Raw genomic sequence first — 14,829 nt, 5'->3', positions numbered from 1 at the left:
TGTGATAATTATTTTAAATGTGGTTTTTAGGTACCTGTTAGCAAAAATATTTTGGTGGCTCACTCATGGCTTTGAGGGCAAAGGTCAATTGAAACTGCTACTGTTTTTTACTTTTTTTGCCTTGTTTAGGCCCGGATATCTGCTAAAGCCGTGAGTAACCCTCAGATATTCTTTAGCAGATATCCGGGCCTAAACAAGGCAAAAAAAAAGTAGCAGTTTCAATTGACCTTTGCCCTCAAAGCCATGAGTGAGCCACCAAAATATTTATGCTAGCAGTTACATAGTATCAAGTAATATCCACATTTAAAAGAATTGGTTTGGTTCACTCATTGATTTTGAAGTAAAGCAATCATTTATTTAGTTTTTTCTCGACCTTAAACTTTGACCCCTACTCAAGGACAAACAAATCAGTTTTTTAGAAAAAGAAACTTCACTTTTTCTTATCATAGTACCACTTACACATCCTGAAATTTTTACTAAAATTGAAGACATCAACCATCAAAAGTGTTCAGCTTTAAAAAAAAATGACTCTTAACAACGCAGAGCTCACGGCTGCGGTTAAAGTGAGTTAATCTCGAAACTTTCGACTAGCAATGCACACTTTTTCCTCCCGTAAAATTAATTAGCGTATTGAAATACCATAAATGGCACTGGAGCGACAGATCTGAGACGAAATATGTTTGTTAGCATATTCAAACGCCTCACTGAAGAAACAATCGTTCCAAATAGCGTATTACATTGTTTTCGACATTCTACACTGTTTAACCCTGTGAAGTATGCAAAAGAACTTTACGAATGCATTGTGAATTATTACTTACACATTTGAAAATAACAGAAATTGCCTTAATTCGCAAATTTTTGTAACGTAAACCGTGAGATGGGGTGTATGTATACCCGACATTATATTTCTCGTGCTCTCCATATAAATTAGCAAATTAAAGTAGGAAATTTTCCAATGATTTATGCATTATTTATTTATGTTAGTGCAACAAAAGTGCAATACGTATGCATATACTACCATGAGAAGGAAAAAGGCAGTCTGTAATTTTTTTTTTCCTTTTCTTGTTTTTTTTTTCATTCATTGTACAGGGTTTGTATAAAAAGTAATGAGTCTGAGCTATGTTCTATGAAGTTATTGCAGACATTAATACTTACACCTAAAATCCTTCAAAATAAGACCCTTGGTCTAGCACACACTTATCCCAGCGAGTCTGCCAAGCTTTGAAGGCTGTTTGGAGCCTGCTTCCAGAATTTCCAGCAAAAGTCTTGTACTAGCGCTTTTACGGCATCCAGAGTTTCATGGTGAGGCCCTTTTAGTGATGTTTTCATCTACGGGAATAGATATGTCTGCTAGGGCTTAATAGTGGCTGTTGGCGGGTTGGTGAAGCGTAGAGATACCATTATGGACCAGGAAGTCTTGGAGGATGAATCAGGTGTTTTCCAGCGTTTCTCAAGTGTGCAGCGATAATGCAGTGAACTGTCATTTTATAAAGTCCAAACTTCATCTGCAATCATTCTCACACTTAACCGGCGGTAGGAAATTAGCACCACGTGCACACGATCCACATTTGTATCCGTTCTGCTGGTTGATGGACATCCCATTTGACATTCATAATCGAGGCTCTCCCGGCCATCTTTGAAACAATTGTGCCACCGTAACGCATGCGCTTTTGGCAGACAATAATTATCTCTGAACACTTGTTTACACATCTCTAAATTCTCTGATGACAATTAACCAAGTTGCACACAAAAATTAATCGTGCAACGCTGCTCAATGCATTTTGAAGTTGGAACCGACGTTAGCAACAGGGTTACACTATAACGACGATGCTATCCGAACAAAGACTCCCAGGCGACTGCGGACCGGAGTGAGTCCCATCAGTTACCTCCACCACAGACCTAACCGATTTGTGTGCTCTTAGGAGGTACAATCGCATTAGGAAAAAATAAGTTTCATTACTTATTATACAGACCCTGTACTTTAGCTTTGTTGTACAAGCTTGCTTATTCGACTTTCACTGAAAATAAAAACCGAAAACGACGTCTGAATCCAACATTTCTCTATTGTTGGTATGGAAGCCAAACTGCGTTTTCCAAAATCTCATTTCTGTAGATACTGCTTTTTACCTTCCCACAGCAGTATAAAACTATGCATTCAAATGTTACAAAACGGTTGAATGCAGAAGTTCAATTCCTCTTGGATGTAAGACATCTCAGCTTATCAGTTAAGGCTTAATAACCCTTTTTTAAGATCAACAAAGGATAACTTAAGCACATAGTAATTTCGCAACCAGTTTAGGTTTTACGCAACTTTTTAGTAAAGGGGTTAAGGCAAAAATATAGTACTATTTTAAATGAGACCTTACCGGCACAACTCTGTACTGCGAGGAGGTGAGGCAAGAGACCCCAGAGTGGAAGTAAGGGACGGAAAAATCAATGACCCGCTGCCGGCCGCTGGTCATACTAAAGGCAGTGAAGGTCATGTGGGCCGCACCAGACACCAAATCGGCCGTGATGCCGCCGCGCGCGTTGCCGAACCGACCGTCGGCTACCAGGTACAGGTCGAAGTCGAAGCCGAGATCACGAGACAAAGCGAGCAAGAGGGCAATCGAAATGCCCGCACAGCATGTGATGTTGTATAGGACACCTAATGGGAGAATGATACAAATACTTATGTTACTCACCTTTTACCACAAGGAAATGTACATGCAATACAAGTGAAAGTGAATTTTTTTTATAGAGAATAAACGGAAGCAAAATTTTTTCTCACCATATCTATATTATGTCTGTATCATAAAAGTTGGTGTAATTATACTGTTCCGTTTTCTAATACTACATACATTAGGATGTGATGATATACAAGGTGCGTCTTTTAAATTTCAGGACTGGGGCTAATATAACGGAATGAATAATAAAAATAAAACATGCATTTAATAGTCCTTAAAACAATCACCTCCGCCACTCACACCTTTGTGTACGGCGGTAAAAAATCATAAAACATGCTCCATAATCCACTGAAGACATGCTTCAAAGTTGAACGGTTCTTTATGTCCTCTGCGTCCTGAAATCTATGCTCTTTAAGAGCAGCCATAACTGTTTTGAGAGCAATTAAAAGTCAGGAAGTGACAAATCAGGAGAATATGAATGATACTTAACTTTAACAATGTCATGTTTTGTCAAAAAGTGATTCGCATTGCGCTCTTCTTCGCTATGCTCCATCCCCGACAGAGACAAGCACTCTTCCGAACCACCAGCGTTTACCTTCTTGACGCAAGCATTGCGCATTTGTTCTACCTTCGCGCTGTGCATTGGTTACTCTATCTCATCCGAACAAAGACACGTTCCTACACATTTTCATTCATTAACACACATAAAGTCTTGTAATTTAATAGACACACGTTGTATAATATCCATTCTGAATCTTAACCCTTTTGGAGGAAATGTAATTTTTATAAAAAGCGTATCGAGTCTGATGACAAAACATAAAAGTGAAAATTGTTGTTATAACTTACAATTCAGTCTACAAAATGTCATTCCATTCAAGAGGTTCCTGTCACGGTCTTCTTTCCCAACAGTCACTGTTCTTAATTTCGACACTTCTAAAAGTTTGACTCTAACTTTTAGTGACTAACCGTGTAGATAGCCACTATCTCCTTTTGGATTTTTTTTCGTAACGACTCTCTTTACTGAAGTTAGGAGAAAGTATAGTTCAGGATACTGAACAAAGCTGTTTATTCTTGTGGTTGTATTTTCAATGAGGTCATATTTTTTCAAAGTCCGAGCGCAGTGAACTAAAAACCACAGCGATAAAGAACATTGTTTTATTTGGAGTTATATAGGTACATAATCCAACTTTTTCTAATAGTCGAAAACATACATAGTCGAAACTGTGCGACTATGTAGAGAAGTAGCTCGTAGTTTTTACTTCCTTTTACAAAAAAGGAAGTATTGTATTCGCGAAAAAATTTTCACTCAAAAATCGCCCTTAATTTCCATTTTGCTCACCCCCAAATGAATGTTGAGTTTTTTTTTCGATTCGACCACATGCGGAAAAGTGCCTAAGAATGTATAGACACGCGAAATATCCATTTTGACCATCACCGAGGTAATTACAACGACTTTTCTCGTGACGTCTGTATGTATGTGCGTATGTGTGTATGTGCGTATGTGCGTATGTGCGTATGTATCTCGCATAACTCAAAAATGGTATGTCCTAGAAAGTTGAAATTTGGTACATAGACTCGTAGTGGGATCTAGTTGTGCACCTCCCCTTTTGGTTGCTTTCGGATGTTCCTAAGGGGGTCTTTTGCACCTTTTTGGGGGGAAATCATTGTTATATCAATGCAAACTTAAGTGGTGTTACAATTTGGCGGACACTTGGCGATATATCGCCAGTCTTTTGGTCGCCAAGTTTTGTCGCCAACTTGGCGGAAAATTTGGCGATTTTTTTTTATCTGGTTTTAATTTGGCCATCGTTTTTAATATTTAGAGATTAAACTATTGAATCATATTAAAATTGCCAATAATGGGAAAATGACATTAAAATGGAGTAAAAGGAAGTCATGTGAGGCACACATCAGCTCGTTTAGCTATAGGGTAGACCAGCACGTTCACGTGGATTTTTTTCAATAAATTTTTTCTAAATTTTATGTTTTAACTTAGGAAATTTTGGTCATTGCGGTTTTGTGAAACAGTTAATGTAGTCAAAATATGTATATTCAGTTGTTGCTCAGTTTGTGTTTTTAACGGTTAAAAAATTATTTTTGAGTCCAAGTTCGTTGCGTTAACTTGCCCCGGACTCGGGGCACGTTTACGCCTAATTATTTTGACACCTAACGCGATTCTGTTAGTGTTTTGAACATAATGTCTTTCCGCCGCTAAAATAAAGCAAATTTAATACAGACTGAATAGTGTATAAAGTAAAAGATGAACGGGCATGAAGATCGCACTACATGATTGTAAGCTATAAGATACGACTTTGTAACTCCTTTAAAAATTAAATTGTGATTATCTAAACTAAATATCCTGAAAATATTGAAAGGTTTTCGGTAGAGGTGGACAATGTCGTTCTTTTTAATGATCCGTTCATAAGAGAACCGTTCATATCTTTTTATTCGTTGATTAAACTCGTTCATTTGAACGACTTCGTTCATCTGAAAAAGTTGCAGGTGATCTCTGCAGGACATACTCACATACATTCGCTATGTTTCAATAAAGTAGCAATATTCTTTGATAGAAAGATAACGAAAATTTTCTTAAAGTAAGAAAATATACCTATGAAAAATTAATAATAAAAAAAGTATTCAGGTTCAGATGTATAAAGCAATTACAGTTCCTTTTGTAAGACATTTCTCAGTTCCAGAATGGTAAGATATGTTTTTCATTCAAAAAATCGCAGGTACCGTTTCAACACTCCAAAAAATTAAGTTATTAAATTTTTCCAGCTATAGTACTGTATATATACATAATATATTACCTCTAAACCATATATTACGAAAAAAGTAACACCAAATAATACATCTGTAGGTCAGCTGGAGTATACGGAATAACTTAATTTAAAAAAAAAAAAAAAGACTCGCCTAAATATTAGGAAGTTTCAAAATTATTGCACAGTACCGAAGAGAACAGGGGGGGGGGGTGGAATTTAAATAGAAAAAAATATAGACAGTAATAATCCTTATTAAAAATAGCTGGATATTGAATGTAAAATAAACGACTTGGAAGTCGCTGGCAAGTTAAAAATAAAGCCAAATCTATATAGATCGTAGTTGATAGGGATGTTATTAGAACATCGGTTCGCAACCGCGGTGGCTCGCGAGGGGGATAAAGGGGTTTCGCGAGAATAATATTTATTATGGCGGTTAATATATAATATTGTTTTGGCGATATATGGTTAAAATGAGGAATTTTAACATGCTTGTTTGAGATGAAATCTTGAACTCAAGCGGTGTTTTGTACAACATTTATTCAGTTCTCTTACACATTCGATACTTTCTGCAAGGAAAATGCTAACATAAATGCTGTTTGCCATTACGAGTTGCGGATTTTACCGCTTTCATTGAGAATAATGAAATTGAAGCCATGTCGAAGTAAATCTACTTTTGAATACAATGTATCAGGTGAAAGAATTATAAATGCTTTGGTTTCTCAGTAGCTTTAGATCAGAAAGTTCGACTAAACTTAATGAAAATATCACTTGGTTCGTCTGCGAGCATCTGAATTATATTTATTTCATATTCGATGCTTAGTTTCTTTACCATTTGAGTGTGACGTGCAGCTGTGGCACTAACTCTAGTGGTGTGTCTAAAATGCGCTAAGTGCGATCGGAATAAGTGAACGGAAAAATATTTTTGTTGCTGAAAATTAACTTTTTTGTTTTACAATTAGAGCTAATTACGCTCGTTTCTTCTTCCTTTTTTTTTTTGGTTTTTGCATTTAGCGCAACGACAAGAAAAATTTCAGCTTTCAAACGATTAATGTTCGCATTATATCCTTATCAACCATCAGCTAGAGTCCATAGACCTATTCCAAGAGACAAATTAAATGTCCTTTATAAGTTTTTACTTTAAAAGACAGCGTTTCTATTGAAGAAGGATTTTCAATATATATACAAAAGAAACTTGAATGCAGAACCTTATTTAAAACTGAAACTCAGATATTTGAACCAAACTTTGATCTTAGATTCTTTGTCGCACAAATATCCCGTTTAAGAGTTTTTTCAAACTACTAAAGCTCAAAAGAATAATCACTAGGCCTTTTTCTGTATTCATTTTATAGCTATTATTTTAGTTTGTAGCCACATGTGTACCTCTGTATTTTTCCATCATGTTTTCGTTCTTGTAATGACTGAATGCTGATGAGCAACATACAACTGAAAAATGTCTTCAAGATTTTACTTCGTGTGTGTTTGTTTTTTATTATTTGAAAATCAGTGTAATCTTTTTTTTTTAAATGCTATTTCATCACAGGTGCATCAATACATTGTTTCAAACTGCTCACCTTTCAAAAGAACGGTCGTTCATTTTTTAAGTGAACGAACGGGTCCGTTCCTTTTAAGAATTCGTTCTTTTTGACCCGTTCGTACATGAATGACACATTTCTAGTTTTGAGACAGCGAAAAAAGCGTCAGGGAACGTTTAGAAGTAAGACACACTAAGAACGTGCGTAAAGGTGCTCAGACGGGATTTATTTTTAACGTGCAGAAAAAATTTGATAACATTTCAGTTCATACAAATACAATTCACAAAAAAGGATAAAATTCTGCTATTTCTTACATATTTGTAATTTATAAACTAAGTATTATTTATTCACAATAAGCTTCAAGACGTTCAACTCAAAATTTACTCCACTTGGTAAAAAAAAGATTTTTCTTTCTGCATGCTAGACCGAAGCTCGACTGATGCTCAAAATTGTGAGGATATTTGCTAGGGAGCAGCATCAATATGTTATGACTGATGACTCTCCAGTTATAATTTGTTTTGAAAAAAGGGCACTGCGTAAACGTGCCCCATGCCTAAACGTGCCCCGGTCTACCCTCCGTAATGTATTTAGTACACAGCTATTTGATTATTTTACGCGCGTTTTCGACATTATTTTCCTTCGTATCTCTAATCTCTTGAAAATTGGTCTTAATAATTAAAAAAAAAAAAAAAACACTTTTTATTCACAAAGTAACAGAAAATCCTAATTTGTTTTTGAAAATAATTTTTTATGATTCTTCGCTCGCGCCTCGTTTTAATTTGTTACGTTAATTTAAAAAAAAAAAATCTCGTACATCAAAACTGTATTTAAGAAAAAGAAAATCTTTAGGAGGATTCATCTGTGGGATTTGGGGAGGGGACTTACCAAAATAAGAGATGATTCGAAACTAATTCACCTTACATTTACATTATTCTTACAATAAAAAACTAAATATTTCGGTTAATGCCCCCATTTCCCGTGTCTCCACCCAAACAACAGCACTGATGTCCATAAATAAATCTAAAGTTCCTCACCTTCCGACTTCCCAGCCACATAATCGGCGAATATCGCCACTATTTCTTCCTTCAAGTTTGTATCCACCTGAAGACAAGGCACCCCGATCAGGCAACTCCCGTTCTCTACTCGAGTGCCGGGCTTCACGAAGGGGGGCGAGAAGGCCGTCACGACGCGGAATCTCCTCCGGCCGCTGGCCGCCCCGGGGCGCGAGACCGCCGCCCTTCGCGGAGCCCCGACCCGGGGCGCCCGCAGCCACACCACTGCGTCCATGGAGACCCGAGATCCGGTCACGTTGCCCAAGCGCTTCCAGCGACGCCGGGTTCCGTGAGGCCCCGAGACCAGGTTCACGATTTCGAAAGTCGGGGGCTCCAGTCCCTCCCGAGACACGGCGCTCTCTCGTTCTATCTGACGGCGGATCACGCTGTTGATGAGAAAACATAGATGTTGCTAATGTGATATCATAGTCAAAAAGAATGCCAAAAAATGAATGTACACATTTCAGATAAAGGAAGCACTATTAGAATAAATATTTTAAAAGATTTTTTTTTCCAATTTAATTCAATTGATTTTATTTCAATCACGGTAATATTTTTCACAAGAATGCATTTCACAGATAAAATAAAAGAAAAGAACTTACAAACAGAAACATATTTCACCCTGTCTACTCGAAAGTCCCTTGTTGAGTAGGTGGGAGAAAAGGTTATAACAATAGCCTGACTAATGACTGATTAGTTTTGTTGCAATTATAATACTCTATAACAAAAAAAAAAAAAAAAAAAAAAAATCGACGCACCAAGAAGCAATCATCTGATTGCTTTGAAATTTTGTATGCATGAGTGTTTGTGATGAATGCAAGTATGCAAATGTTTAAAATTCGGTGTCCAATGAATGAATAGTTTGATCTCCAGCGCATCGAAACTGCGCATCCAGCAGATGTGTATAAAGAGCAGTTCTTTCAACAGTTGTTAAAACTTTCGGTTTGATTGCGATTCAGATTACCTTTCCACAACTTAAAAATGCCTCGCCGCATGGTTCGTGCTCATTACGAGCAACTGTCAGAGTTAGAAAGAAGTCTTATCATTGGATTAAAAGAGGCCCGTTGGTCAAATCGGAAAATCGCTCGTCATTTGAGTCGAAGCGATGCGGCGATTCGAAGATGCTGGCAAGGATGGGTGGAAAATGGCAGAGATACTATTCTGTGCATTGTCTTCCAATCCACCAATTTTCGTCTCAATCGGATCACTCCTTCTTGGTGCATCGATTTTTTTTTTGTTATAGAGTGTAGGTTTAAAAGAATTGCTGATAATTTTTTTTTTACGTGTTAAGAGCTTCGGTTAGCCTCCTGCGAGGTTCCGAAGTGTTGTTCCAACAGCTCATATTCGAGTGGTTGTTGCCTTCTACTAGCCATAGATTCCCATCTAAATATTTAACGCTTTCCGACACCACTTCTACTGCAGATCGGACGCTGTGTCTGGAAAAAAAAATATTTTGTAGTCTTTCGTAGGATAACGAGCAAGTTAAAATACAGTTCATATATCAGTCAAATGAAAACTGGTTTAGCTATAGGAAAAACTATTTGTAAATGTACTGTTAAATATACTATTTAATGATCCCGTTAAGGAGGAACCTCATAAGTTGTTCGTAATTTTTAGCAAGAAGTTTAACTGTTTTCCTAAATTTATTCTTTATAAAATAATTTAAAGCGAGCATTTACGGAATTTACTATAAAATCTTATCATCTAGTTCTGTGTTATCTGCTTACTTATTTGTGATTTGACGTTTTAGCCGCAAACCAAGGATTCCTACAGGGTAGTTGCCTGAATCTGGATTGCAGGTGGTTTTTTCCAGCAATATCCAAATCCAATCACCCTCCAGCATTCCCAACTTTCTTGCTTCTTGGAATAAATGTCGAGTTCTAGCACCCCCGGAGCAGCATAGTACTAAAACTCTTCTCTTGGATGTATGGCTCGAACTTAATGTGCTTAAAAGTTTGGACCTAGGAAAAAGATTTTTTTTGTAATAATTTCTTGATTAAACCAATATATATATATATATATATATATATATATATATATATATATATATATATATATATATATATATATATATATATATATATATATATATATATATATATATATATTTTAAATAACCAATAATAATAATTTTCACTTCCTTTTACAAAAAAAGGAAGTATTGTATTCGCAATTTTTTTTCGACTCGACCACACGTGGATAAGTGCTTAAGAATGTATAGACACGCGAAATATCCATAATGATGATTCCAGAGTTAATTACAACGAATTTTCTCGTGACGTCTGCATGTATGTGCGTATGTATGTCGCATAACTCAAGAACGGTAAGTCCTAGAAAGTTGAAATTTGGTGCGTAGATTCCTAGTGGGGTCTAGTTGTGCACCTCTTTTTTTGGTTGCATTCGAATGCCTTCTTTTGCCCCTTTTTGGAGGAAATCATTGTTAATTTCGATGTAAACTCAAGTGGTGTTATAATTTGGCGGACACTTGGCGATATATCGCCAACCTTTTGATCGCCAAGGTTTTTCGCCAACTTGGCGACAAATTTGGCATTTTTTTAAAAATCTGTTTTAATTTGGCCATTGTTGGTGATATTTAGAGAGTAAACTATTGAATCACATTAAAACTGCCAAGAATGAGAAAATGACATTAAATTGGAGTAAAAAGAAGTCATGTGATGCACACATCAGCTCGTTTTTGTCAAATATATGAGTTATATGCTCTCTTGACTGCTACCTATTTGAACTTTTTCCATTGTTACATCATTCGTACGGTTCGTTGGTAGGAATAAAAAATGAAAAAAAAAAAAAAAAAATGAAGCGGCACTTTTTTTGGTTATTGTTTAAAGTCATTGTCCCTGCCTAATGCATTATTTATTATTTGTATTTCAAATGTATACGTGACAAAACTTATGACAGAATCATTAAGAAAGTTTTTGAATGAAAGTAATTCGTCATTTTACGAAATTAAAAGAATCTGAGAGAATTAAGGACAGAATTTTCTTTTAAATAAAATAATATCAAAGCGAAAATGCTTTTTTTCTGAAAGAAATAGAATAAATGCGTATATGATTGCTTTCTGACAAAGAATTAGATTTTCCGAAAGAGTGATTGCAGAATAAACAGTAATTTTATTGAGGTGTTAGCAAGTGCAACAATAAAAATAGAATGAGCAGTCTTGTCTCTCTTGTTTGTTGGGAAATAAAGTCACGTAATCCTTCGTGCTTCGACACGTCCTTATTTCGGGGAATAAAATGCATTGCTCGCTCATTTTGTGGATAAAAAGATTTTTTTTTTTAATTTCAGAAAGAAATGGAAATAGTCTAAGAAAATAGGATTTAAAGCATTTCATTATAAACTGCTTCTGATTCTAATTTTAGTCGTCTTTTCGTATTAGTTTTCAAAATTTTTCCAACACAAAGGATACACAAGCCTATTTTAACCAAACTACTTCAGCAAAATTTTAAAAGTGAGAAATAATACACAAAACATTTTCATATTTTTCACTGATAAATCAAAGCCTATGTATTTAAAGTTTCAACCAATAATTTATTTGTAATACTAGTCAACTGTTATGAGAAACGGCCAAACGATACATGTCTAGGACACAGTATTATGTTCAGAGCTAAGTTTGCGTGGGATTTCACGGAAGCTCAACTTCTACACTTCTTTTTAATCAGCACTTCTTTTTAACCAGAATACAGAAATTTTTTTGTTTTTTTATGGCTTTTGGTGATCTTATGATGGAATTCTCAAAAGTTTCTATTGTAACTGACCATAAATGCCCATCGTAAGTTCATTTACCTTACGTTTGGGTATAGCCTCTTATTGCGAACATTTGTATTCCGATCTTTCGGCTAAATCATATCTGCGAATTTTTGACGAGACACTGTCTTTAAAACGGTCATTTGCTCTATGATTGGATAGTAAAGAATAGTTTACAGCATAAAAGAGAGAGAGAGAGAGAGAGAGAGAGAGAGAGTGAACAGAACAAGTAAAATATCTACTCCAAGCGTAAAGTTAATTCGCATTTAAAACGCTTATTTACTTCTTACCTGTCAGTGGGCAACTTGATGATTTTGAGCAGGGACGGTCCGTTGGACAATTGGAGCAGTCTCCTGCTGACAGTACTTGAGAACGTGGATTCTGAATCCAGAAGTAAGGTCACTTCGTACCAGTCCTGGGAGGAAAGGAAATGGAACAATGCGTCAGATAAATCAGTTGGTCCAGGATCCAAGCTCAAAAGCCACTCGTTCATTTCCTGTAAAACGAAGAGAACAAACCTGAAATGTTCAAACGTACATCTGATTTAAACTCATTTTTAACCCTTTGTGGCAAAGTGGATTCATTTGAGTCTACCCATACTCTCCTGAGCGAAAAGATTGACCGAAAGAAAACAAATGTATTGACTGATGATTTGCTAGTTTTGGGGATTCATTTTTAACTCTTTGTGGCAAAGTGGATTCATTTCAGTCTACCCATACTCTCCTCAGCAAAAAGATTGACCGAAAGAAAACAAATGAATTGACTGATGATGAGTTTAAACCGATATTTGCCGTCTGTTTTGATTTGTTTTTGCCCACGCCAAACAGTGGTTGATGCAGTCAAATGGCACATTTCCTTATTTCATTTAGTCTGCACTGTAAAAAATGTCCTGAAATTTTATGGCTAGAAGTAATGGTACCTGTACTGCATTTACAAGAAATTAATGTTAGGAAATGCGCACAATGCATCTTTATTTCTATCATAGAATTTATATCCAACTAACCATTTTAACGTAATTCCAATCTTCATCTACATCTGCGGCCACTCATTCAATATTATTTATTTGGCACGTTATTGTTATTATTATAACAGTACCCATACTGCTTGTACTTTTTCTATAAAATCCTATTTTGCTGTAAATTTTTACGGTAGAAAAAAACCAGAGAGCTGTGTCAAAGTGTCAGCTGAATTAAAAAAAAAAAAAAAAGAGGCGAGATGCAAGCAACGAGGTCCAAACCCGCGATTCTTTTATTCGCACGCAAGTTCTCTAACTCTTGTATCAATTGGAAAACTATGAGAGAGCAGGAATGGAGAACTGTATGCTCCCTTATAGTTACGTGGTACGTGGTGACTCATTGGCCGTACAATCGTTCACTTTTTCCGGTAAAATTTACAGTAAATTTTTTCTGTACTGCAATCACCTCTTTTTACAGAATATTTACCGCAACATTTTCCTGAAATTTTAACAGTGTGGCTTTGCCATGAACGCAGTGTAGTTTTTCATTTGGCTGACACAGTGGTTGCACAACGAAATCCTTCTCACTCTCTCTCTTTTGTTTTCCTTTTACAACATTTTAAAGTTAAACACATTTTTTTTCCTCAATACACTTGCAAAAGTAGAAGAAACAAAGTATAGAACTACGTTGTAGCCAAATCTTCTTCCAACATCTCATCTAAAAATTGATTAGATAAGCAAATTATAAGTAAAACTAAAAGTGATTTTCATGTAAAAATCTGCAGATTTGTCGAAAGTCATTTTTATGTGAAATTTTGGATGTATATATATATATATATATATATATAGTATATATATATACTATATATATATATATATATATATATATATATATATATTATATATATATATATATATATATATATATATATATATAAGCTCCACCAGGTAAAAATTTTCATTAAAGTATAGGGGGAGGGTGGCCCAAAAGCGGGTAGGTTTTCGAAGAATGCTCGAAAATCGTAGTTTTTGGATTTTTATCACAACAATTTCGGTTTTATTTCCCAACATGATTCTTAAACTTCATAACAAAATGTGATTTTTGTATTATTTCAAACCCAATATTTATTTATTATCAAACATTATAAACACTTGAAAAACCCGCTTTGCCCTACAAGGGAGCACAAAGCGGGTAAGCTTAACTAATTGTGATTTGGTACATTTGCCAATCAAATATGAAGTTATAAATGATTAAACTAATTGACTAGCTACCTGCCATCATAAAAAATATCTATAAAAAAGTTATACTTATACAATTAAAAGTCATTACATTTGTTTATAAAACATAAATAAATGCCTGATTAAATTAATAGACTAATTAATTGCCATCATAAAAAATAACTTTTTAAAGTCATACTTATCCGATTGAAATCGAAAATCTAAGTAAGCACAGGTGTCAAGAGATTATAAATAAATAAATACATGATTAAATCTTATACCCACTTTGCCGACTCGCTTTGCCAAAAGCACGTTTTTTATTTCAATGTATAAAACCTTAAATCAGTTGTGAGGAAAAAAAACGGAATTACCATCGTGGTTTGTTGGGGGATGGTGTCAGAATAACGTAATATTGTAAAAAAGCAGTCGAAAACTTTGTACTATGGAATGAGTAAAAACGACGACAACGTGTATCAAATACAAATAAAGTATTAAATAGAGTTAAAAACTACAGTAAAAAACTTTCGGGTGCTGTTTAACGTATAATTATTAACAATAAAAAAAAAAAAGCTGGTCTTCGACTAACCACATGTTACAATACTTTATTTTTTTTTTTTTAGAAATGTATCTTTTTTTTTTTTTAATTTGAAGCCTGATTGCGCCATGCTACTTCACTGCTGCTTTACTGGGACTGATTAAAACACGCGGGTGTTCGGGTAAACACGACATACGTATGCATCGCCGCTGACACACCATGCGGGGGCATACGAAGGCTTACCCGCTTTGGGCAACCCTCCCCGAACATTATTTTTGATCAGGTTTTTACAAAATATTCATTTCATAACTTATTGACAACGATATAAGTATTTTCTACAACGTAAA

At 35.3% G+C, this 14,829-nt stretch overlaps 1 protein-coding gene across 1 annotated transcript in view; it reads right to left on the bottom strand.

The window, feature by feature from the left end:
- Positions 1-14,538, bottom strand: part of LOC129216037 (glutamate receptor ionotropic, NMDA 3A-like) — a 38,650-nt gene extending 24,112 nt beyond the window's left edge. Inside the window, exons 1-4 of the mRNA XM_054850186.1 lie at positions 14,534-14,538; positions 12,065-12,292; positions 7,995-8,398; positions 2,367-2,647 (exon numbers count right to left, since the gene is read on the bottom strand). Of these exons, the coding sequence (XP_054706161.1) occupies positions 2,367-2,647; positions 7,995-8,398; positions 12,065-12,292; positions 14,534-14,538 (918 nt within the window). The remainder of the gene's footprint in view (positions 1-2,366; positions 2,648-7,994; positions 8,399-12,064; positions 12,293-14,533) is intronic.
- Between the last annotated feature and the right edge of the window lie 291 nt (positions 14,539-14,829).

Source organism: Uloborus diversus, chromosome 1 (assembly GCF_026930045.1).
Source record: "Uloborus diversus isolate 005 chromosome 1, Udiv.v.3.1, whole genome shotgun sequence".
NCBI classification, from domain to species: Eukaryota; Metazoa; Arthropoda; class Arachnida; order Araneae; family Uloboridae; genus Uloborus; species Uloborus diversus.
The sequence above is the reverse complement of the archived record's forward strand: the minus strand, read 5'-3'. Positions and strand labels throughout refer to the sequence as shown.